A 26,312-nucleotide genomic window follows, 5' to 3' on the forward strand; every position below is an offset into this window, starting at 1 on the left:
TAAAGGAAACAAGATATTTATTTTCAACAAACCATTAAAGATAAAAGGATAACTACATTAAAATCATATAACCCTGAATAAAATGTTTTTACTGTCAAATGTAAAATTAACTTTTGAAAAAACATCTTAATAAAACTTCAGTATCTGTCTATAAAGAGATTTTCACATAAAATTCTTTGAAAAATGTAACATGCAATATTAGTAATTAACAAATGTGGATCGATTTCAAAACAATTTACTTAAATAAAGCTTAATATAGTCTCGAATAAAACTGCTAGAGATCTTGAAATGCAAGATTTTTTTTCTGAATGTCTGCAGACATTTTTACAGAGTAAAACATTATAAAAACATATATACACATAATTCATTGTCTAACATTATGATTGTTTTGGCTTCTGAGCAGAAGATTCAGATAAAACGTTAAGAGATATAATATAACACTTTACAATACTTGAATGTACATTATATTTCATGTTAATAATTGGCCTACATTTTATTGATTGTATTTTCTGTGTAAATAATTGAAGAAGCTCTAGCATTAGTGCAAATGATACATGATATTAAATATAGTAATATACAAATATTAAACTATGAGTAATAATTACAGAATGATTTTTTTCTCTTCAATAAATATGTTATTTTTATACTTGCCTTTTTTTTTAAAGGACAATCCATAAAGATGTAAAATAAAATCCATTGCCTTAAAATTTAAATTAAAAATATAAATAAAAGAAGTGTTTTGCAATAAGATCTTTTGAGGTAGTCTCGTTTTACAGGGTTTTTAATTTCTTAATTATGCGTAGATATTGCAATAATATACAAAAACAACAATTGTTTATCAATTCTTATAACTGCTGTTTTGAAATCAGTTATTGAAAGGATATACAAAAGTTTGTGTAAAACATTTTTATTTTTCTAAATATTTCAAATTTTTATCTGAAGAAGCATTATTTAAATAATCGAATTTTCAAATCTTAATTAGAACAACTACTAGATTTTTCAAAATACATACAATGATACTATCTTCTTTGAACATTTTGATTTATGGTCATAAAAATCCTTTACTTTAAAATTCGATTAAATTATTTTTTCTAATGAAAAAAATCACTAATCTTCAATTCCAAAACACTTCATACATTTTCATGTAAGGTTTTGCAATAAAATAAACATTTTCAACAATGAAATGAAAATAAAAATAAATATCCATTTAAAATAAAATAAATTCAATAGATAACTTGGTCTCTTTCTGTTTTACACTATTTCCTTGGCGCAATAATTGAATGCCTATTTAATTGGGAAAACAAACCAAAATCTCATTTTATCTATTTTTTCTTATTTGCATAAAATTTAAAAAAAACAGTTTTTGGTATTGTCATGGATTTCAGAAAATAAAAATACAATTTTTCAGTAAAACAAAATGAAAATGGAAAATAATAAATCTATAAAAATATGACTAAATTACATGTCTTTTAACTATAAAAACTGAATAACATGGCAAATAAAAAATAAACTAAAACATACTGATAAATAAGATAAATATATAGCTCAAGTGTTGATAAAATCAGAAATAAAATCTATTCTTTAAAATATGTGATACTGGATTTCAATCAGATCTGGTCCTCCACCATTTAATAAACATTTGATACTGGATCCCTGTTTGACAACATCTGACCTTTGATATACATTTGATTGGGCATTGTCTTATTGTTTGTTTCTTTCGAAGTAGTTGAAATCAATAAGGAACGTGGCTCCTAATAACAATGTTTTCTTCATCACATCTAGATCTTGAGGAACTGAAAACAAAAACCATTAATGCATTATACAACATTTTGATATAGTGATGTGTTTACGTAAATATCTTAGAACATTTTTAAATGATAAATTAAACAAGAATATGTGTCCATAGAACACCATGCACTGCTTGACCATAATTTTCCATGTTCAGTGATCTCTGGGAACATTTTACATCTTCATGTACATGTGCACTAAGTTTCAAGTTGATGTGACTACAACTCTATAATAAACTACTGGGGATTCATTTATTTTTGTAGGTACCAATTTTCGTGGTTTGAGGAAAACTTGCATATTCGTGGATATTTAATTTTATGGTTTTGACAAAGTATATATCATTCCTTTAGAAAATTTGTAATTCATTGTGCATATTGAAATTTATAGTTCCCCTGTACCCACGAAAGCCACGAAAATTGGTATCCAACAAATATTAATGAATCCACAGTACCTTTACTAAAATATTTTACCAATATTGGACAAACACACAGACCAAAAACATAATACCCCTCTACTACTGTAGACAGGGCTGTTAACTTACATGTGACTTTGAAATCGTTAACAGCTCCACAGATTTCTCGACAGCCTCCCCAGTGTTTGATGATTTGTCCGATCTCATGACCTTTCTGGGCATCTACAACCTGAAATAAAATAAGTCAAATATCAACACATATTTACAATTTGTCCGATCTCATGACCTTTCTGGGCATCTACAACCTGAAATAAAATAAGTCAAATATCAACACATATTTACAATTTGTCCAATCTCATGACCTTTCTGTGCATCTACAACCTGAAATAAAATAAGTCAAATATCAACACATATTTACAATTTGTCCGATCTCATGACCTTTTTGGGCATCTACAACCTGAAATAAAATAAGTCAAATATCAACACATATTTACAATTTGTCCGATCTCATGACCTTTCTGGACATCTACAACCTGAAATAAAATAAGTCAAATATCAACACATATTTACAATTTGTCCAATCTCATGACCTTTCTGGACATCTACAACCTGAAATAAAATAAGTCAAATATCAACACATATTTACAATTTGTCCAATCTCATGACCTTTCTGGACATCTACAACCTGAAATAAAATAAGTCAAATATCAACACATATTTACAATTTGTCCGATCTCATGACCTTTCTGGACATCTACAACCTGAAATAAAATAAGTCAAATATCAACACATATTTACAATTTGTCCAATCTCATGACCTTTCTGGACATCTACAACCTGAAATAAAATAAGTCAAATATCAACACATATTTACAATTTGTCCGATCTCATGACCTTTCTGGACATCTACAACCTGAAATAAAATAAGTCAAATATCAACACATATTTACAATTTGTCCAATCTCATGACCTTTCTGGACATCTACAACCTGAAATAAAATAAGTCAAATATCAACACATATTTACAATTTGTCCGATCTCATGACCTTTCTGGACATCTACAACCTGAAATAAAATAAGTCGAATATCAACACATATTTAAAATTTGTCCGATCTCATGACCTTTCTGGACATCTACAACCTGAAATAAAATAAGTCAAATATCAACACATATTTACAATTTGTCCAATCTTGTGACCTTTTAGGGCATCTACAACCTGAAATAAAATAAGTCAAATATCAACACATATTTACAATTTGTCCAATCTCGTGACCTTTTTGGGCATCTACAACCTGAAATAAAATAAGTCAAATATCAACACATATTTACAATTTGTCCGATCTCATGACCTTTCTGGGCATCTACAACCTGAAATAAAATAAGTCAAATATCAACACATATTTACAATTTGTCCAATCTCATGACCTTTTTGGGCATCTACAACCTGAAATAAAATAAGTCAAATATCAACACATATTTACAATTTTATATATTGATATTAAATTTAAACATTGTTTTACAAGTATTATAAGCACAACTCAATTCTATCCAGAACCAGGATGCAAACATTAGAAGCATTAGGTGGGGATTAATGGCTTGATTTGCAAATTAAACAAGCATTCTGAGAGTGTTGCATGGTAATACATATAGTCCCCTACTGGTAAAAAATCATTGGTATGAACAAAACTCTTACTTGATCTATAACTTGTCATGGTGTATTTAACTACATAAAAATATCAAGTCAATAACTTCAATCATGACGGTAAAACTGTTGAAACCTGATTATTTAAGTGATTTTTTTATGTCCAAAGACCATAACTCTGCACAAAATCATCAGACTAGAACACAATTCCAACCAGATCTGTAATTAGTTATAATAAAGCTATAATATACTAATTATTAAATCAATATCTTCAAGAATGACAAAAAAAAAGTGTGAAAAACTGATTATTTTAGTGAATATACACATGGCCGTGGCAATGATAATCATTTGCTAACACTCAGAATAAATTTGAATATCATGGCCAGCCATGTGTAAATTTAAAACAAATCTATGGTTTCAATGAATTATTTATTAAATGAAATATATATCCTTTATCAAAAATAGTCATGGCTTGTGTTTTGAGTAGGGAGATGACTATTAAGAACCCAGATGCACACTATGACTTTTTAAACCATACACTGTGCTTTAGGCACAAATCATTCATCTTTTGAGAGGCATTGGGGTCAATGGTTTGATTTGCAAGTTTTAAAAAAAAAAGCAGATCTTTGAAGACAAGTGAAGAAAAATGGTAAAAGTTTGTTTCTATTGAAAAGTCGCAGAAAAAATGAGTCTGACTCTCTAAACCTTCACTACCATACAACAGACACAAAATTTTTCTTACAACATCTTCGTAAACCCTGCCAAGTGCAGTTTCTAAATACAAAGTTACTGTGTCAACTTTAGCCTTGGTAAAAATTGAATAAATCATATCCTTAAACACACTGACAGCCAAGTTTACTGCTACAGACATCATTACTACATGAACTACTGTCACATTCAGCATACGGTTGTCATCACAATTCCATCCTCTAACAACCAAAGTATTGCCATTGGTTGTCATTTTTATGAATGAACAATCGTTATACCTCATAGTCTGAACCTGTGATGCATTAATGAAAGTAAAATATTGACAGGTTCACATTTATGTACAGGGATATGTCAAACACAGGGTTGACACCTAGTTATTGCATGTTGTGAAATATGTTGATATTCAAAGGTCAATCATTCTCATTACTTTACTTGAGATATAATTTGAATTGGTGTTTTAAAGAGGAATAGAAATGAGCATTGGGTTACGTCAATAAGAGCATGGGTAATTTATATCTATTGTTAAAAGAATTATTTTTTATAATTGTTTAAATAAACCAATTTTTCAAGACGTTTCGGCCAATGGCCTTCTTCAGTTCTTTATTTTTCCTCTCAACTACATGGCTGACATTACATTCAATCATTTTTGAAAACAATTATTTTTTACATCTGATAAAAAAAAATCAAAGTCAAAGAGCAGATTGCTCTGAGGGCAATACAAGCATGGGTAATTTATATTTAATGTTAAGCATTATTTTTCACATCTAATAAAAAAGTCAAAGAGCAGATTGCTCTGAGGGATACGATTGCCATTATTTCATTGACACATGTTTATATGTACAAATGTAGCTGGATAATATTAATTTCAAAACTAATTCAACTGCACATGTAAAATGTAATATTAGTAATCTGTATATTTATAAAATAGCCAATCTCGAATACAAATGTATGAACAATGTACTTAGAACTATTGTGTTTTATTTTTGTACCATCAATTCTAAGTTTACTTTCCACAGCAGTCACTGAGACTCAGAGTGAGAGAAGGTATTACACTTCATATCTTATCACCTATTTTCCTACGTTAATTGTAGGAGGAACCCCATTCTTTACTCTTCAAAGATTTAATTTCCTTTAGGTCAGTGGTCATGAGTCCTTTCTGTACACATTCCTCGGTTTAAATTGTGATCGTTTTTAATATAATACGACGTTTATCGACAGATCGAGTTAATTTTTCTCAACGAGTTGAATCGTTATGATTCAGAATTGAAGGTAGTTACTTTGAGAAGGGAGACAACTCAAAACAATAATATGGAAGACTCCATTTTGTCTGAAGGGGTGTTGTAGTTAAACCTTTACGATGTGGACTACATATATTTTAAATTATATGATGCATATGATTTAAAATTATGCATCAACAATAACCCTCCATAGTGGACATACATAGAAAGGATCCTATGAGTTTTAAATTAATCAGTTGATTTGGGAATCCAGAGCAACCATTCCATCTAACGACCTAGATGGTTCTCTATTTCTTTATAAAAGTACAATATCAAATATCAGTTTCATAATGGTGAAATATAAGAAAAACTCCAGTTCAGGTCTTATATGACAGAAATAGATTTATCAGAATTCAGAGAACTCTTGCATTTTTATCAAAACTGTGGAATTCCCTCTGACGTGTTTCTAAATTAATAAAAACACTAAATATAAATACTGCTTAATTCTGATTTTCTGTGTTGTTAAAAACACACATATAAGACAAGGGAAACATCAAACATGAAGATTATGAGAAGAACATTACAAGAAAGTTGTTTATGTTCAATCTTTTTGCTTGTTTTTACCTTTTAAAGCAAGACAATCATAAGAATCTGAGATGTTGCTGAATGTTTAGAATAAAACGATTGACGTGAGGGAATGAGCCCTGAGTCAACGGTAAAAGTCTACAGATTGCTTGAAAGCAATCGTATTCCAAAAATGCAACAAGCATTTGTTTTTGATAGTATTTATTATTTATTTTAATATAAATTCGTTTATTATAATATAAAATCATGACACCTATATTTTAGGCAGATTACATAAGTTATATTTTAGGATAACTCATTTTTGTTTAAGCAGGTAATTTTGTTATCTATCTGGCTACACAGATAAATAGTTAGGTAACTTCTAAATATCTTTGCAAAACAACACTTATCTGACAAAAGAAGATTGCATTCTTTAATTGTCTATGGACATTTTAAGTGTTTGGAGTACATGTCTACTTCAAGTGGTTAAAACTAGCAGAATCAATACTTGTGCTTATTTTTAAGTAAATAGACCACACCATAATCAAACTGTACTCTTGTAAAAACTTTTTGGATCATTTCCGTGATATATTTCAATATCAAAAGGTCATCTAATAAAATTAAATTTGTGATGAAGAAAATAATTAATGGACAGATTTAAAGCTTTCATCTGGGTGTTTATTTAATGAAAGAATATTATTCCTGATGGAATGTACCTTATTTAATGTGCAGCTTAATTGCTAAATATCGTAAAACTTACAGGATATATATACTACAAGACCTTGCTTATCGCTATTCTGAGTCGCTATTATAGACAAAATGTAGTCTCAGCAATCAAATAAATCGGAAAATTATCTTTCCCTCTTATGTAACAATTTACTTCAGTCACTTACAGAACACATGGTTTAGGTATATGGAGTCATATATATCTTTAAAATTTTCACTTATTTAATGATCCTTATCGAGTTCTGTGAAATTTTCACACATTCAATGACCCTACAGAATCATCTGTATCAACATAAACCAGATGCTTCGCAGGGCGTAGCTTTATACGACCGCAGAGGTTGAACCCTGAACAGTTGGGGCAAGTATGGACACAACATTCAAGCTGGATTCAGCTCTAAATTTGGATTGTGATTAAATAGTTGACACAGCATAGGTTTCTGACACAGAATGAATGTGGTCTAATGAACTTAAAATTTTTGTTTTCTCTTAGAGCAATTCACTATGCTGTTCAATATTAATCCTCTCAAAAAAGAAATTTTCTTTTTATTTATGAAATTTCAAATGAGAAAAATTGAACCCAATTTTTTAATCACATCCCCCTTTCCCTTATTCCAAAACTAATCTCAATTAAAATATTCTAATGGAGTTTGCAACAATAACTACTCATTTAAATACATCATAAAATATTAAGATGTAAAAAAAACTGCTTGTTATTACTGAATGGTAAAGATTATTTAAATTTACCAGTTGGTAGTAAAAAGTGAATATACATTGTATATTGTATATAACAAAGATTTAAGTTGATTCTGGACAAAGAAAGATAACTCCAATTAAAAAAAAATCTTGCAATAAGATATTTCTTGCTTACTATTTTGGACAAAGAAAGATAACTCTAATTAAAAAAAAAATTGCTATTTCACAATATTGTGAAATTAGATATTTCTTGCCATTGCACAATACTGTGCAATTGAAAAGACTTGCTATTCAACAATACTTAATATAATAATTTTAGATCCTGATTTGGACCAACTTGAAAACTGGGCCCATAATCAAAAATCTAAGTACATGTTTAGATTCAGCATATCAAAGAACCCCAAGAATTTAATTTTTGTTAAAATCAAACTTAGTTTAATTTTGGACTCTTTGGACCTTAATGTAGGCCAATTTGAAAACGGGACCAAAAATGAAGAATCTACATACACAGTTAGATTTGGCATATCAAAGAACCCCATTTATTCAATTTTTGATGAAATCAAAAAAGTTTAATTTTGGACCCCGATTTGGGCCAACTTGAAAACTGGGCCAATAATAAAAATCTAAGTTAATTTTTAGATTCAGCATATCAAAGAACCCCAAGGATTCAATTTTTGTTAAAATCAAACTCAGTTTAATTTTGGACCCTTTGGACCTTAATGTAGACCAATTCAAAAACGGGACCAAAAGTTAAGAATCTACATACACAGTTAGATTCGGCATATCAAAGAACCCCAATTATTCAATTTTGATGAAATCAAACAAAGTTTAATTTTGGACCCTTTGGGCCCCTTTGTCCTAAACTGTTGGGACCAAAACTCCCAAAATCAATACCAACTTTCCTTTTATGGTCATTAACCTTGTGTTTAAATTTCATAGATTTCTATTTACTTATACTAACGTTATGGTGCGAAAACCAAGAAAAATGCTTATTTGGGTCCCTTTTTGGCCCCTAATTCCTAAACTGTTGGGACCTAAACTCCCAAAATCAATACCAATCTTCCTTTTGTGGTCATAAACATTATGTTTAAATTTCATTGATTTCTATTTACTTAAACTAAAGTTATTGTGCAAAAACCCAGAATAATTCTTATTTGGGACCTTTTTTGGCCCCTAATTCCTAAACTGTTGAAACCAAAACTCCCAAAATCAATCCCAACCTTTCTTTTGTGGTCATCAACCTTGTGTCAAAATTTCATAGATTTCTATTATCTTAAACTAAAGTTATAGTGCGAAAACCAAGAAAATGCTTATTTGGGCCCTTTTTGGCCCCTAATTCCTAAAATGTTGGGACCAAAATTCCCAAAATCAATACCAACCTTCCCTTTATGGTCATAAACCTTGTGTTAAAATTTCATAGATTTCTATTCACTTTAACTAAAGTTAGAGTGCGAAAACTAAAAGTATTCGGACGACGACGACGACACCAACGTGATAGCAATATACGACGAAATTTTTTCAAAATTTGCGGTCGTATAAAAATTAGAAGTACAAATATCACAAATGCCAAAAAACATAATAAAAACACAGCTAATATCATATGGTCATATATTAGGTCTCTTACTTGGAAAGTGATATCTGTACATGGACAACAAAAGCAACATTCTCCTATAATATGGAACACAGGGGTGTTCTGTGCGTCATGGACTTCAAACTTTGGCTTCCAAGGGGTCCATCTGAAAAAATAAGGAGTAAAAGCTGTACAAATATGTCACACATTGTTTACTTCTTAATTTTTGAACTGCTAATCATAAATGTATCTATAGAAAGGCCTTGTGGACTCATGTCCATTTCCGGCATGAAACATACGTGTTTGTATGTATGTATGTTTAAATGACTTACAGCTCTTAAGCACCTACAATAATTACTTGGGGTCTTAATTTGTTTAATTTCTGGATGAGACAGTACCATATGTGTGTATATAATCTTACTGAAATGCATTTGGGGGCTTAATATTATGTCACTTCCTATATGATATGTGTGTATGTATGTGTACTTGTATGGATAAGGCTCACAGCTGTTTAACATCTCCTACAGAAAGGCCTGTGGCTACATTCCCTTCCCTGTCATAAATGTGACCTGCTGAATTAAGACTATTTACTGGATTTGTTATCTCGTAAGCAACACAACAGGTGCCAAATGTGGAGCAGGATCTGCTTACCCTTCCAGAGCACCTGAGATCACCCCTAGTTTTTTGTGGGGTTTGTGTTGTTTATTCTTTAGTTTTCTATGTTGTGTCATGTGTACTTTTGTTTGTTTGTCAGTTTGTCCATTTTTAGCCATGGTGTTTTCGATTGATGAGTTTGAATGTCCCTCTGGAATCTTCGTCCCTCTTTCGGACTCATTATGTCCATTTCCTGTAGGTAACAGTACTATGTGTGTGTATGTACGTGTTTTTGTATATGTGTGTTTCAATATATAAAAGACTTACAGCTGTTTAACACCTCCTACAGAAAGGCCTGTTGGACTCATTATGTCCATTTTCTGTAGGTAACAGTACCATATGTGTTTAGTATGTGTATGTATGTTTATATATATGTGTGAGTAACAGCTGTTTAACACCTCCTACTGAAAGGCCTGGTGGACTCATTATGTGCATCTCCTGTATAAAACATTACCTTATGTGTGTATGTATGTATGTGTGTGTGTGTGTATATATATGTGTGACTTACACCTGTTATACACTTCTACTGAAAGGCCTGGTGGACTCATTATGTCCATCTCCTGTAGGTAACAGTACTATAGGTGTGTATATGTGTGTATTTGTGTTTGTATATATATGTGTGACTTACAGCTGTTTTATACCTCCTACTGAAAGGCCTGGTGGACTCATTATGTCCATCTCTTGTAGGTAACAACACATACATAAGCTGGCTTGACATCTAAATGGTCTGTATAATTGTATCAATGGCTGCTCATTGTTATCTGTAATGTTCATGGTAAAAGGTCGAGCTGGACCACAGAACTGTCTAACACAACAGTCGGTGTCTGTAAAATAAAATAATCTTTACATGTTCACCAAATATAATTGACCTGCTGCTTGTAATATATATGAGGAATAGACCAAAAGATCAAAACTAAAAGTTGTGCAATGAACCATGGTATTAGGTTGAGATCTGGTGAAGCCTTCATTACCGAATTCACAAGGAACTCATATAGCAAGTCTAGTTACTGTATAGTGGCTTATTTTTGTGGGGTGTAAATTTTCGCTTATTTTCACGGAACAAATTAGTTAAAATAAATTCCGTCAATTTACAAGTGCACATACAAAGGTATTAGTTGAAGTTTTGAATACACCGAAAAAATAACCGCGAAAATATTTTGTATACCTTATTCAACATGTTCAATGAAAATTGCGAAAATAACCCCCTATAGATACAGTATTTCATTATTCATAAATGAGGAGTGAGTATTCCACTTGACAAACAATTTTTTTTTTCAAGCATGAAAAAACTCTGAAAAAAAAGGTCAAGGACAATGGATATGACAGACAGAAACTTTGTAAATTCAGAAATATACATCTTTTTACAAATAGTTATTATCTTAGCAGCAGGATTGCAATCTCTATGTCTCATGAAACCACAGATGAGAAAAAAAACCAAAACAATGCACCATCACATATCTTCCACAAATTTTCTCAATGTGTCTGTCAATAATGCAAAACAAATTAAAAAAAACATTAGTCAAAGATTTATCACACCACACTAATGTCTGATTCGATACTAAATTGCCTCTTCTATTTATAATAAACATAACACATATTTTATCAGAACTAGAAAATTGAAAGCAAGAGTTTGCTCATTTTTTTGGAAGGTACAGAAACAAATAATAATTTATTGGGTTAGCAAAGAAATGAAAATATTATGAAATTTACATTATCTCAAATTTAGAGACCAGGAATTAATTCATGTTTTTTGTCAAAATTTAAGTATTCAGATCTAAGTTTACAACGTTAATGGGCAGCATACCACATCTACTTATTTCTATATTTAAAGACAAAACAAAGTTACAAATAACGTTTCAAATTGATTTCACACAGAAGGTGACAAATAAACCCTAAAGGCCAAAATAAACAAACAAATATTACGTAAAATTATTGACCCCCTGTTAGAAATATGAGGTGTGCCATTATAAACCTATGTACCCAAGTAAACATGGTAATTAATTTTTACATTAATATTTGGAAATACAGTACATTGTTACTATAGCAGATTATCGATTGTTTACTATTTAGTACATTTGTTATGATGACAATTTATATCTAATTCTATCTTTTGTCATGGTTATCATGGTTATAGGCTGTGGTCATTTTGTAGTGGCAAAGTTGTAAATATCAAAGTGGAATTTATAGGATGTTTCAATGTTATCAATGTATATTGTTATGATATGCAGTGGATAATCATCATTCATGGTTTCATCCTGAATTTTGACCCTCCATACACAGTCTGTGCAAAACTGTTTTAGCCTTTAGGGTTTATCTGGCCGGAAGAGAGAACTGAACTTTTCTACTGAATATTTAACCAAAAAATCTTAAAAGTTTTGTCTGACCGAAAGAATTTTTGTCTGACATTTTGTCGGTCAGACAGAGTTTGGGATACACTGCCATACATTGATCTTTTTGTCAAAGAGTTCTAATGAGGTCCATAGAAGGACAACTAATGAAAAATTACTTGTCATCTCAGTAATTATTTATTACATAATTCAATATTGATATCAGCTTAACATTTCAAGTTAGAACAAATGTACCGTTGATGAACGTTACTGTTATTGGTAGTCATACAAGTTCAATGAAGTTAGTGGGTAGCAACTTCTTAAAGTATAAAACAAATCTATAGTGTTGTATAGGTTCAAATTTATAGCAAAGTTGTTAAATAGGACTATTATTAAAATACTACGATTCCAGTTATTACATGTAGACTGACTCCCACTTACATCACATACTCTTTCCTTTAAGGTCTAAAGGAGACGAGTGCAAACAGTCTAAAAATATAAAAGCATGTGAAACAAGTCCATTAAAACAAATATCTACCAAAGTCCAAATGACATGGATATGAGCAACAAATGGTCACTGTATGACCTTAAACAATGAGCAAAAACTATATCGTATCATCATCTATAAAAGGCCCTTACAAGATGAAATGTGCAACAGCTCAGATATGATTTTATTGAAAACAAAATGACAGACTGCCACCAACAAACATGTTATAACCAACTTGTTCTTTAAAATTGTGTATACATTTTAATCTTACAAATATAACTGAGTCTAAGGTTAGTTATTTATGCTTAAGTGAATTTTTGTATTGACCTTTGAACTAATTACTGTTAAAGATTTATGCATTGACAAAGTATCGTTCATCTAAGTTGCTTGTACAAATGTATCTAAATATTTCACTTAAACTTTATTTAGGAATAAACAAGAATGTGTCCCCAGTACACGGATGCCACATCTATACTATCATTTTCTTTGTTCAGGGGACTGTGAAAATGTGATAAAAAATCTAATTTGGCATTAGAATTAGAAAGATCATATCATAGGGAACATGTGTACTAAGTTTCATGTTGATTGAACTTCAACTTAATCAAAAACTTCCTTGACCAAAAACTTTAACCTGAAGCGGGACAGATGGACGAACGGACGGAAGGCCACGCACAGACCAGAAAACATAATACCCATAAATGGTTCATAAAACATTGGTTCAATAAGAGACAAAATTTGATCAATAATTGGCATTTGCCTGGTCTTCCTTCTATCAAAGATGTCTGCAATAATACAATAAAATGGAAATGGGAAATGTGTTAAAAGAAGCAAAACAACCAAAGGCCAGCAATAGGTCTTAAACTTGTTAAACACAGTGAGTTAACCCTGCACCCAGATGGCTCCTAAACATAATGTGTACTAGTTTAGTAAAAATATATGTCAGATTAAACTTAACTCAAAACATATAAATGAAGTTGAATAAAAAAAAATACAAGATTAAAAAAGGCCAGAGCCTTCCAACTTGGGACAGGTGCAAAAATTTGGCAGGATTAAAATGTTTCTTGACATCTCAACCCTCTCCCTATACCTCTAATCATGTAGAGAAAACAAACACAAAGCAATTCACACAGTAAAACTCAGTTTAAAAGAAGTCAGAGTCCAGTATATGTCAGAATAGATAACAGAAAAAACTCAGCAAAATGACAATAATACATAAATTTAGACATGTTACAAAGAGCTACTACCAGTTTCTAACATGCCAATTACTCCAGACCTCTGTTTAACTGATTGAAAGATTATATAGTATTCCTCCATGTGCTAATATATTCTGGAATACATGCACATACAATGTTAATATCATATACCAGTTACATAAACCTAATGGTGACCCTGATTTGGCCCTTCCTGATCCTAAACATTGAAACCTAATTTCAAATATACTGTAATAGTTGTAAGTGGGCCAGGTTTCATGTTTGCCCTGTAATATCAGGTCCATTCATACCAGCTTTATGCAATACTGCAATTGCATTTTACTCTTACAATGACAATACCTTATTTTTTGGGGCCATTCCATAAACAATACATTAAAAATAATGTGTCCATAGTACATGGGTGCCCCGCTTGCATTATCATTTGCTATGTTCAGTGGACAGTGAAATTTGGATAAAAAAAATCTAATTTGGCATTTTAATAAGAAGGTCATAACCTAAGGACCATGTGTACTAAGTTTCAAGTTGATTGCACTTCAACTAAATCAATCAAAGCCTGAAAGGCTGTAAAAGCAATTGCTGCCATGTTTATGATTTGGGGACTTTTTTTTCATCCACATATATTTAAGAATTAAACATGACAGGAGTGTTGTCTAGTGTGAATTAAGAAGGTTTTAACTTTATATCAATTAAAGACTTTAGCAGAAAGTCATTTTTAATATGTTTTATATTTCACAAGGAGACAACACGTTTACCAGGCTAAATTTGGGGTCAAATATACATGTGCTGAAACATATAACTCCAAGAGAAATTATTATGGATTATCCCCTAGTAGTGTGTGTAACTGGGCAATAATTTCCTTTATTGATTTAATTTTCATAATTAATTTAAATTTAACACTTCAGTTAAAACATTTCAACTTTCCAGACGCAAATGTTGAAAAACGGGAAAGAAACAAAATATTTTACAAGACATAAACATGTAAAATATAAATATATATTTCAGCTGACTAAAAATATTTTCATAATGTTACTTTGTCATCATTTCTTAAAAACTAAGTCCCAAACATTATTGCTCAGTTGATATGTGTCATCCTCATGCGGTACGAGATAACTATATATAATTCTGAGTTTCTCATGCAATCTCGAAAAGAGAGGCCATCACAGACAAACATGACATTAAATCGTCATTATACGAACAAGAACAAACAGCTCTAAGTTGCTTTGATATTTATCCAATTTTCAGGAAACATTGTGAAAATGATCTTCAATTTTTCGAAAACATGTGAAATAAAATTGCAAACACGGTGGACCGTCGAGGGTCAACAAACGTAGTAGACTCGTCCATTGGAAAGACGAGGATAATGGTTTCATCATTTGTCATTCATACCCAGTTTTGAATATGATATCCAAAAAGGATGTACTTTTTTTAATCTATGAAACTAGAAAATTCCAAATTGTAAATATCTCTTCATCTGGACTTGGCATCTATCACGTTTGGACGGGTCCATTTCATTAGTAAGGTGATCGATAAATCTTACGGAGTTATGACAAAAAAGGAAAACAAACTTATTGTTATGTGTTTTTAACAAGGGTTTCGTTCCTCTAAATTATTTGCGGAAACAAATCAACAAAATAGGTCAGTTAACTTTGTCTTTTTTTAGATTACAGGTAATCATTTGACACTACGTATAACCTGATAACCTGTGTAGTGATTTTGATTTTACGATAAATTTATGAATGAACGACAATTTTATGAATGAACAAGAGCACCTGACCTCTTTCTTAAAAAAAACACCAATTAAACATATAAAACCGTATATTATAAAAGATAATTCAGTCAAATTTTCAATACTAAATCAACAACTGAAATGATTCCATATTTTGTTGAAACATCGTACGAACGGAAAACGGAATCGCAGGTATAAAAATGCATTTTTTTCACTCGGACGTCTATGTTTTTTGATAGTCAAACGGTTGTCCCCCTAAATACAAAAATACATCTACAAGAACGTATGCTGAAACTTCTTAAATCCACTAACGTTTTTCAAAAGTTTCAAGCTATGTATTGCATTAGAAAACATACATAGGTGTTTAAGAATGACAGATCAGGAGCCTGTTTAACAAAATACTATGGCTTGATCTGGGCGGAGTCTCTGATCTGGGTCACAAAGATGGCCATACGCGACGGCATGAAAGCAATTGCTTTAAAAACTACCTTGACCAAAAACTTAAACCTGAAACTTGCACTATCATTTTCTATGCTTAGTGGACTGTGCAATTGTAGGTGGGAAACTAGAGGCTCTTAAGAGCCTGTGTCGCTCACCTTGGTCTATGTGAATATTCAACTAAGGACACAGATGGATTCATGACAAATTTGTGTTTTGGTGATGCCAGATGGTAATGTGTTTATAGATCTTCCTTAACTAATCATTCTTGCTGCTTACAATTATTTCTATCTTTAATGATTGGCCCAGAAGTTTCAGTGGAAAATGTTAGTAGAAATTTACCAATTTTATGAAAATTGTTAAAAATTGACTAGAAAGGGAAATAACTCCTTAGGGGGGTCAATTGACCATTTTGGTCATGCTGATTTATTTTTAGGTCTTACTTTGCTGTAAATTATTGCTGTTTACAGTTTATCTCTATCTTTAATGTTTGGCTAAATTTAGCCCAGTAGTTTCAGAGAAGAAGATTTTTGTAAAAGTTAACGACGACGGACGCCGCTGCTGGAGGCCAAGATGAGAAAAGCTCACTTGGCCCTTTGGGCCAGGTGAGCTAAAAATATAGGCAAAGCAGATGATTTCAACTTTCTGGTGTCTACATGTACAATGTAAAATGTATCAGGTCAAGGACTTACCTCACAACTTTCATTGTGTGTAATAAGAGAGATAACTCCAACTTATTTACAGAGAAAACTGCCTTTGAAGTCATGGAAGTTGTCACATCCAACAAGCAATTATATAAAAAATATTCTAATTTAAGCCTGAACTTCAAAGCAAAACTTACAAACACAATAATTACAAATGAAAGTAACAACAACTAATTAAAACAAGAAAAATTATAAAACCCTTCAAACTATTCTGTATTGGGGGATAACAAAAGGTGGAAATTTTTTTCAATTACTGATCAAATAAAACTGCAAAATTTTGCAAAGAAAAATAATTGATTTTAAGAGATTTAAAAAAAATCATGTGACAATTGTCAATGTTCAATTTTAAAATTTTAAAAGATTTAAAATGCAGCTATTATTGACCATGTTGAAAAGATTTTAAAAAAAAATCATGTTAATGCTCAATTTTAAAAAAAACCATGTTGACGTTTTAACTAAAGTACCATGTCACTTTTACTTTCAAGTGCCTCTCACTGGTCAATTTCATAAAATACACACATGTATAACAAACAACATCAAACGCTTGAACAAATTACTTGTAGCTTGAGGCATTTAAATTACATGTATAAATCAATTCTATTATTTGAAACGACCTAAAACTTGTTCTCCATTGTTAACAGCCTTCAACACAAAAATTTCATACATGTACATGAGAATAGGAAGTACAAATATTAGCTACACCAAATAATGCAGGCTATCCTGTAGTGGATTTTCTCTTTCAATATTAATAAAGTTAGGATTCAATTTAATGAAACACAACAATTATCAAATCAAAATCTCAAAAAAGCTTCAGAAAACTTTATAGCCAGGCACATTGGATTTATACATACATGTACATTAATAAATATTTATATAGTTCATGTTAGTATTTGCCAGGGAATGAAAATAAGTTATGAATTTATTCAACATACATGTACCAAGTGTTCTAGCGCTAGTTCCAAGACTTCTTTGTTATACAAGTGAAAATTATTACAAAATACACCAATGACTTACACAGGCACTAGACTTAATTTGTCCCAGAAAAAAATTTCCTATACCTTAATGAAGACAAGTGACTGTGATGACTAACATCACTAGAATAAAATATGAAAATAATACAATAATTAGAGAAAGACACACTATGCTGTGCCTTTTGTCATACAGATTATAATATAATTTCTTCAGCATGTTAAAGGACACAAGATCTTGACTGCATATATACACTGAAATGTCTCACCTGCTTTAGTATCATGAGTGGTTCATCTTAAAATTAACTCATCACATACTTTAACAAGTAACCAATGCAAAAGTTTTAAAGTCAATAGATCATGACTGAGGGGCTGGGGCCAGGGCCACATACTTTCCATGAAAATAAGATGTGTCAATAATAATGCAATTTAATACATACTGTAACCAAATTTACTTTTTAACAGGTTTATCTTTACAAGTAACATGATAAAGTTTTAAATGAAGAAAGAGACATTTTTTGTACATGGCACTGTCATGACTGTCAGATGTTGTGTTCATGTGTAAATGTTTGGCTGTTTGTGTTGATGTTTATAGTATCCATGTTTAGCTTAACATAGTCTTCGTGATAAACTTTTGAATCCCTAGGCCTGGAGCTAACTTGTACTATATTTTTAGGTATATTATATTGGCCTATGGACATGATTTAAACAGACCTGACAGCAATCAATTTATATGAGCCTAGGCTAGTGGGTCTGTGGTTACAGGTACAGATTGTACATAACGATGTGTTTGTGTGTATGTTTGGCAGAATATGTTGATGTGTATGGTATGTTTGTTTGGCTGTATGTTTGGATGTGTGTTTGGCTGTATACATCATGTCCATGTTTAGTTGTGTGTTTGTTTGGCTGCATTGATGTCTGCTTGTATTAAATGTAATAGGCACAACTTACCTTCCTTTGCATACATGAATTGTTGATCTTGACCGTTGCATATTCTATATTTGTTATTTTTCTCCCATCCAATAGCAACTGAAATTAAAAGAGGTACATGTATCACTTTATTATTGGAAATAAAGGGAACTAATGTTTGATGACTTGTGACTGACCTCTCTTATATAGAGCTTTAATATTTTCATCACATATTGTGTATCTTTAAATTTTGTGGGCAGTAAAGTGACTTAGCGTGTGTGAATGCATATATAAAACTAAGACTAAGACAGTCTCCCAAATTTGGTGTTTAAAATTTTTTTTTTTTTAAATTGTCTCAAAGACAAATTTTGGGAGTACAAAATACTGCATTTATAATCCTTTAAATTTTTTTTAGACTTTGTACGGTTTTAGGAGTTGCAGCTCAATAAAATCGGTCTCTTCCATTAGTAGTATTGTGCAGATATTTTATATACATTGTATATACTTATATTATATATAATGAATTTATGTAAAATAATTACATTCCATTACTAGTTAGATTTTTTTTTTTTTATTTCTACATAAAAAATCTATGCAGAACACAGAGGATACATGTATTGGAATAATCTTCATCATGGACATCCCACAAAACTAGTGAAAATTCATGTCAGTGAGATTTATACAAAAGTCTATAGTTTTTGCCAAAGCACAAAATATGGAAAAATAAAATGCTATTTAAGGACAATACCTCATACAATGAGTTGGCTGAAATTTTTTGACCATGCATATATGTGATATTTAACCCTTCTCTATATATATATATATCAATTACAGCTTTCAACATCTATATGTAAAACATCTATCTATACATGTATTTTATCTATAATAGGAAATGGCCAATTAGATTACAACTTACAAGTGCTACTTCCTTGTTACATGTATTTAACTGATAAATCAACTTATAAAAGGTGATAAAAAATAATTTCACAAGTATATATTGCCTAATACATGTAGTCCATTTGTCAATTATTGATTTGATTGTTATTACACACAGGTCTACAACACAAAAGTTAGTCGGTCAATCAATAATCATAGACTGGTTCTGAACCAGATCAAATTGTTATCAGCCCACCCAAAGCAAGATAATTTGATAGTTGATATATCAGCATTTAAACCAACTTTTAGTGAAAAATAACTACGAGTATCAAAATTGTTTTAAACAAATGATAAATTTACTGTATTTATAAGATTTAAAAACCTTTAATAGGGACATTAACTCTAAAACTATTAAAAAGTGACGCCACCCAAATCTAAAATTGATTTTTTTAGACTTTGTGCATAACATTTGATTGAGACAAACTTAAGTTAGAGAATGGAAGCAATTAGAATTTTTTATAAGGATTTTTGTTGTTGTGTTAAATATTCAATGTCAGAGAGATAACTCTTTGGAACACAAATCTAAAATCTACAAATTATACAAGCTACCAATAAATTCAGTTAATTTTATATGTCATGGAAGACTGCTTGTATGTCAGAGGGAGAGCTTCTTGTACAACACTGAAATCTTGTGCTCCACTGACTGAGTGGTACAATGTAGGTAAAGTTTACAATAAATATATTTGCAAAGATAAATAGAAAATTTCAGTCATTTTTTTTTAAATTTCTGCTGAAGGCAAATAAAAATAACTTGAGTCAGAGATGTTAGGGGTTAAAGGTATACATGTATACCAGTAGAAATCATGTAGTGTGAATCTTGTCGTTGTAAACAACGCCATCTGAACAGTCGTAAAAAGTTACATGACTGTTGCAAAAGATGGCCCAACATTTGTTGGTAAATGAAGGATACATTTAAAGTTTCTTATTTTTAAAGTTTAAACAGGTTTCAATTTGTCAATAGATACATTATACATGTAGGTTTCTATAGAAGTTAATGGGGATTTGTTATACTTTTACCCTCATAATCAATGATATTGAATTGAATTTTTCTTGGATGTGATCATATATATATTTTTTTTTATTCACAACTGAAAATTCAAATTCACTGTAATATATATACATGTTAAAAAATACAAAAGAAGTTGTAAACAATGGGTTTACATGTACAGGTCTCATAGGCGGATCCAGGGGGGGGGGGCCTGGGCCCCCCCCCCCCCTTTGGTGTGAAAAATTTGGTTGATTATATAGGGAATCATTGAAGCATGACTGGAGCCCCCCCCTTAGTTCAGTCAGCGGGCCCCCCCTTAGGAAAATTTCTGGATTCGCCACTGGGTCTGTCTTAATTTTAACTAGAGGCTCCAAAGAGCCTGTGTAACTCCCCTTGGTCTATGTGAATATTAAACAAAGGGTGCATTTGAATTCATGAAAAAATTGTGTTTTGGTGTTGGTGATGTGTTTGTACATCTTACTTTACTGAACATTCTTGCTGCTTACAATTATTTCTATCTATATTGCAATTGGCCTAAAAGTTTCAGTTGAAAATGTTAGTTAAAATTTACAAATTTTATGAAAATTGTTAAAAATGCACTATTAAGGACAATTACTCCTAAAGGGGTCAACTGACCATTTTGGTCATGTTGACTTATTTGTAGATCTTATTTTGCTGAACATTATTGCTGTTTACAGTTTATCTCTATCTATAAAAATATTCAAGATAATAACCAAAAACAGCAAAATTTCCCTAAAATTACCAATTCAGGGGCAGCAACCCAAAAAGGGGTTGTCAGATTCATCTGAAAATTTCATGGCAGATTGATCTTCACCTGATAACAACAATTTTACTCCTTTTCAGATTTGCTCTAAATGCTTTGGTTTTTGAGTTATAAGCCAAAAACTGCATTTTACCCCTATGTTCTATTTTTAGCCATGGCGGTCATCTTGGTTGGTTGGCCGGGTCACGCCACACATTTTTTAAACTAGATACCCCAATGAAGATTGTGGCCAAGTTTGGTTTAGTTTGGCCTGGTAGTTTCACAGGAGAAGATTTTTGTAAAAGTTAACGACGACGACGAACGACGGACGCCAAGTGATGAGAAAAGCCAGGCCAGGTGAGCTAATAAAAAGGAAGAAGATGCATGCTGGGAATCCATTTGAATTTGTTTATAAACAATTGATTCTTTAATCATGTCAACCTAGTTCTTAAAAATATATATGTGGAAAAGATTAATCTGATAAATTCATAGCTTTTATTTAGGTATTCGATTATCTCTAGATTTCATTCAAATAAATGCAACTGAACATTAAGAAGTAAGCAAGCAAGAACTTTTCAATTGATTAATTGTAATTGATACATGTATAAGTTTCGAAACATGATTAAATATTTAACAACTGACTCTTTATTTCTATTTTGCTGAATGTCAGATATGGATATTCAGACATAAAAATGTATGTTCAGTTAGTATGTCAATACATTTAAAATCTTAGTATTGTAGAACTTCTCCAGGGAAATTATTGTTATATTCTAAATCTCAGAAATAAGACATCTCTTTTCAATACTACATGTAATACATTTTCAAAACTAGTGGTTGCGCTGTTTTATATTAATTTATCAAAGAGAATTCAACAGAAATCTCTAATTTTACAGTTTTTTTTACTGCAGATTTTTTATTTGAGTCTATGGTAACTTCTGAAAATTCTTAACTGGCATTACTGGTTAATCAGGGGGTTCTTCCAAAATATCAATTGCAACTTCACAATATGGATGGATAGAAAGCTTTTGAAAACTGTACATTTCAATACTCCAAAGATGAAAAACTGCAGAAATGTATTGACTATTTAATTTGTGCTTTAATTTTTCACCTATTTGAATTTTCTAAGGACACAATTGACAAGATACACATACAGTCAGCTCAAAAAATCAATTATGTGACTAGCAGGTTAACAAGATGATTTCTTTTTTAATTACTTATTATATATTTATGAATATAGTTTGACAGGTAAAAATGTTTAACTACATAAATATTTCTTACAGCTACATGTACATGTTTCAACCAATACTACATGTACATGTTTCAACCAATACTACATATTTTACAAAGTGGATATACATGTATAAGCACAGATTGATGAAGTATGCTGACTTGTTTCTTCCTTTTTAAAATTCAATTTACATAATTTTATAATGTATTATAATATATGAATAAATCATAAATGTAACACTGCAAGTTTAAAAAGACATTAATTTTGCAGTTCATCATGCACACTATACCAGTAGTTAGATTGAGGTTCATCATGGTTTTTTTCTCGAATATGCATCTTGAAAACTTTTAGATTTTTGCTAATATTTTGTTTTTACAACCATTACAGAAGGTGTGAAAATAAACGTAAGTCAGGGAAGTTTGAGAAAGCTCCCCTCATCATTGCTCATATACAATGTAATACATTGTACATTTTGTGAGATGTATTATTTTAAATGTACAATAGATGGACAAAAGGCATCCTCCAACAATATTTAATTTAAAAATTTGTAACTGAATAGACTGTATCAAATTAAACTCATGTGTTTGTTAATTTTGCTGTCTTTTGCAGACTGGAGGAAAATGCATGTTCATGAAAATCAAAGATAGTTTTTAATTGTCTGAAACATATACTTCATATAAATTATATATACATCTAGGTCATGTCATGCATTAAAACTCTGCTAAATATATATCAGTTTGTCTGTACACATAGTTGACTTTGTGGTGTAAAACAATAAAAACTGCTAGTTTTCTCCTTTCACTTATTATTTTTCTAAGAGGGTGGTACAGGGTTAATTTCATGCAATGTTTTCGGCCTTTTTATTTCAAGTGTTTTTAGTGTTTTCTTTCTCGTTTTCTCGTGTTTGGTTCCATGTGCGTGCTTCGTATTTCCCCTTATTTATTTTCCGTGTTTCGTATGGGTGCTCCTAATTTCTCTTTCTTGCCTTTTCCCTCATTTGATTAAAAAGTGAATTGGATACTATTGTATATGTATGCTAGACATGTAATAAAGTCCATCATAATAATATTTTTTTCAAATCAGATGCAAGAAGCAGACGCTTAAAGGTAACCACAAGGTCTGTATGTCCATTAACAATGTCTATATGGACCATAATTTGGTATTCGGCCTTTGGTTTCTTTTTGTATCCTTTTTTATAAGTTCTAAAATTTTAACTTTTATTTTGTGGGTTGTGTTGGTGTTAGAATAGTATGAATGGAACAATTGAGTTTTTCGAGAAAAAATTAAAACATTTTGATTCACCGTTTACGTGACAGGAAACCAAACAGGAAACCAATCTTTATTTTTCTTTATTTTGCACAATATAATTCAAAAGGCATAAATAAACACCATTACTAGTGTTACTTGCTTCATGTTAATATTTAAAATCTATTTTCAATGTTATATTAAAGTTTTTTTTAAACGTGACAGGAAACCATAAGAAACCGAAAGCATTTTTTTAGTTTTATTTTATTGCAAAATCTGCTTAAAATAATCTGAACAGTATACTTTTTCTTAATATCCATCTTAAATGTAACAGTATTATAAAACTCCTAAATATGTGCTTGTTTTGAAAACAATTAGTACAATTTATTCAGAAATTTCCATATTTTCTTCATTGATACAGGATACCATAATCGTTGTATCTACATCGTTATTGGGAAACGTACATGTAGTGTGTTTAAACGTCGGTCAAATCTGAAATCGATTTTGTCAAGTCATTGGGCATTTATTTTCACACAAGATCGTATGTAACATTATGCACATAGGAAAAATAATAGACCCCCGGCGCAATCTCTTTGAAAATTATATTTTCCTTTTTTAAACAAGTCGAAACAAGTCTACAGATTATGTTTGCTAACATCCCGTTGGAAACAAAAACAATGTTTAGAACTAGTATATCGTATGTCCCACTGTAATGGCGTGATCACATGTTAGTCACATGTTTCACGTATGACCGGAAATGATTAGAACTTAAGGACAAAAACAAGTTTAAAAAATAACTGGACTTCTGTTTCGTGTGAAATGTAACGCATAACGATAACGTCATTTTCTTACTTAATTATTACGAAGATCAAAACAAGAATGTAAATCATCTCTGATTTTCCTGTTTGAACATCTCGCGAGAGTTCATATTTGCATATTGTTTTTAAGAATTCTATTACAACAAAGCAGATTACATCATCTAAAATTTGCGTTACGAAATCGGACACAAAAGTCACGCCACTGTTCTTACATCTGCTACATAAATACTTATAGTTCTCTGCATTTTCTTCTGAATATTCTTATTGGTCGATGTTCTTTGTTATTTGAAAGCAAAAGTTACGAATTTGCCGGTGACGATTATCTATAAATCAGTCAGCGTTATGCTCTTCGGAAGCAAAAAGTAACGCGAGAAACGACACAAAAATACGGTTGTAGAATCTTTGAAATTTGTATATTTCAATTTTTTTTCTAGGGAAGAGTAGCATACACTTGTATGTTGATAAAAATAATGGCATCTTTAGATGTAGTTACAACTTTTCTTACAGTAATTCACAATTTTATCACTTTTCTATAGTTTATATAGGAATGAGCCCAATAGCAAATTATGGTCCATATATATACATGAACTCCAAGAACGGCTGAGTAATAACTGCTGGTACTTTTTTACTTTATATTTACAATTTCATTTCTCGTGCTTCGTTTTTCCCGATTTTTATTTTTCGAGTTTCCGTGTTCAGTACCCCCCTCTTCTAAGTTTACACAACCGGGTATTACTATTTTTATGTCTCAGCTGAGACTTTAATACTAATAATATAATAGTTCCATGTCTCAGTTATTACGAAATAGCCCGAATTGTCTTTCTATTTCGCACCTGTTGAGTTTAAAATACACAGGTATGCATTGACATATATCATCCTCTTTATTGACCTGTAAGCAAACTGATGTAAATATGTAAACAATTATGAATTATCATAATAATACTGTAAAACAGACAGTAATGAATCAATTTACCTTCAAGAATATCAAGATGCTGATGAATATTGACCTCTGAGAGTGCAGACAGAAAATTTAAAGCTGGTGGCAATCCTTGTACCTGCGGTTGGGCAACGCCCTGCATTTGCATTTGAACATGAGCTGGATCCGCCATAATGTTTGTCTTCTGTCTAATCTATCTGAAGTTCGTTCAATCAGACCGTCGTATAGATCTGCAAAGCTCACAACACGTTAATATTACACACAAACACTAAAACGGCTAGCTCATGTACCGCTCGGTATCAGGTCCGTTCGCGCCCAGTATAGTTTCGCACCCTACACGTTCGCACCTCACATATTCGCCCCCCAAGTCCGTTCGCACCCTACACTTTCGCGCCCAATTATTATTAAAATTTTTGTTAAATTATTAGAAATTATTCTTATGAAAATAACAAATAATCGTATTCTAAATGAGTAAAATTTGAGAAATTATTGAATAGATTTTTTTTTTATTAATTTGAAGACTAATTAATAAATGTTAATTATGTATGATTATTGCTAATTGGTATTTATACACAGCCTAATTTGGTGTTATTGTTTACTGTTTATAAATTTTGATTGTTGTTTTAAATAGCTTTGATGTAAATACTGCATG

The 26,312-nt window shown here is 31.1% G+C and overlaps 1 protein-coding gene across 4 annotated transcripts; it reads right to left on the bottom strand.

The window, feature by feature from the left end:
• Positions 1-25,959, bottom strand: LOC134699005 (phospholipid scramblase 2-like). Of its 4 annotated transcripts, XM_063560696.1 has the most exons (6): positions 25,697-25,959; positions 18,788-18,865; positions 10,604-10,799; positions 9,376-9,487; positions 2,330-2,429; positions 1-1,793 (listed from the first exon to the last, which is right to left on the bottom strand). In XM_063560696.1, the coding sequence occupies exons 1-6, from the start codon at positions 25,830-25,832 to the stop codon at positions 1,702-1,704; spliced, it is 714 nt and encodes a 237-aa protein (XP_063416766.1). In that variant the 5' UTR covers positions 25,833-25,959; the 3' UTR covers positions 1-1,701. The 4 variants fall into 4 exon arrangements, with proteins under 4 accessions (XP_063416766.1, XP_063416769.1, XP_063416768.1 ...); XM_063560699.1 differs by lacking the exons at positions 1-1,793; positions 2,330-2,429 and adding an exon at positions 2,589-2,657; XM_063560698.1 differs by lacking the exons at positions 1-1,793; positions 2,330-2,429 and adding an exon at positions 3,425-3,493.
• Between the last annotated feature and the right edge of the window lie 353 nt (positions 25,960-26,312).

Source organism: Mytilus trossulus, unplaced genomic scaffold, assembly GCF_036588685.1.
Source record: "Mytilus trossulus isolate FHL-02 unplaced genomic scaffold, PNRI_Mtr1.1.1.hap1 h1tg000024l__unscaffolded, whole genome shotgun sequence".
NCBI classification, from domain to species: domain Eukaryota; kingdom Metazoa; phylum Mollusca; class Bivalvia; order Mytilida; family Mytilidae; genus Mytilus; species Mytilus trossulus.

What these genes read in the sequence shown, in the direction of transcription:
- LOC134699005 (XM_063560696.1), bottom strand. Translation starts at nt 25,832, where the DNA reads ATGGCGGATCCAGCTCATGTTCAAATGCAAATGCAGGGCGTTGCCCAA. An exon ending in GTAGGAGGTATAAAACAGCT is followed by an intron (nt 9,488 to 10,603) that starts GTAAGTCACACA and finishes TTATTTTTTCAG; the next exon opens with ATGGACCCCTTGGAAGCCAA. An exon ending in GTACAGATATCACTTTCCAA is followed by an intron (nt 2,430 to 9,375) that starts GTAAGAGACCTA and finishes ATTTTATTTCAG; the next exon opens with GTTGTAGATGCCCAGAAAGG.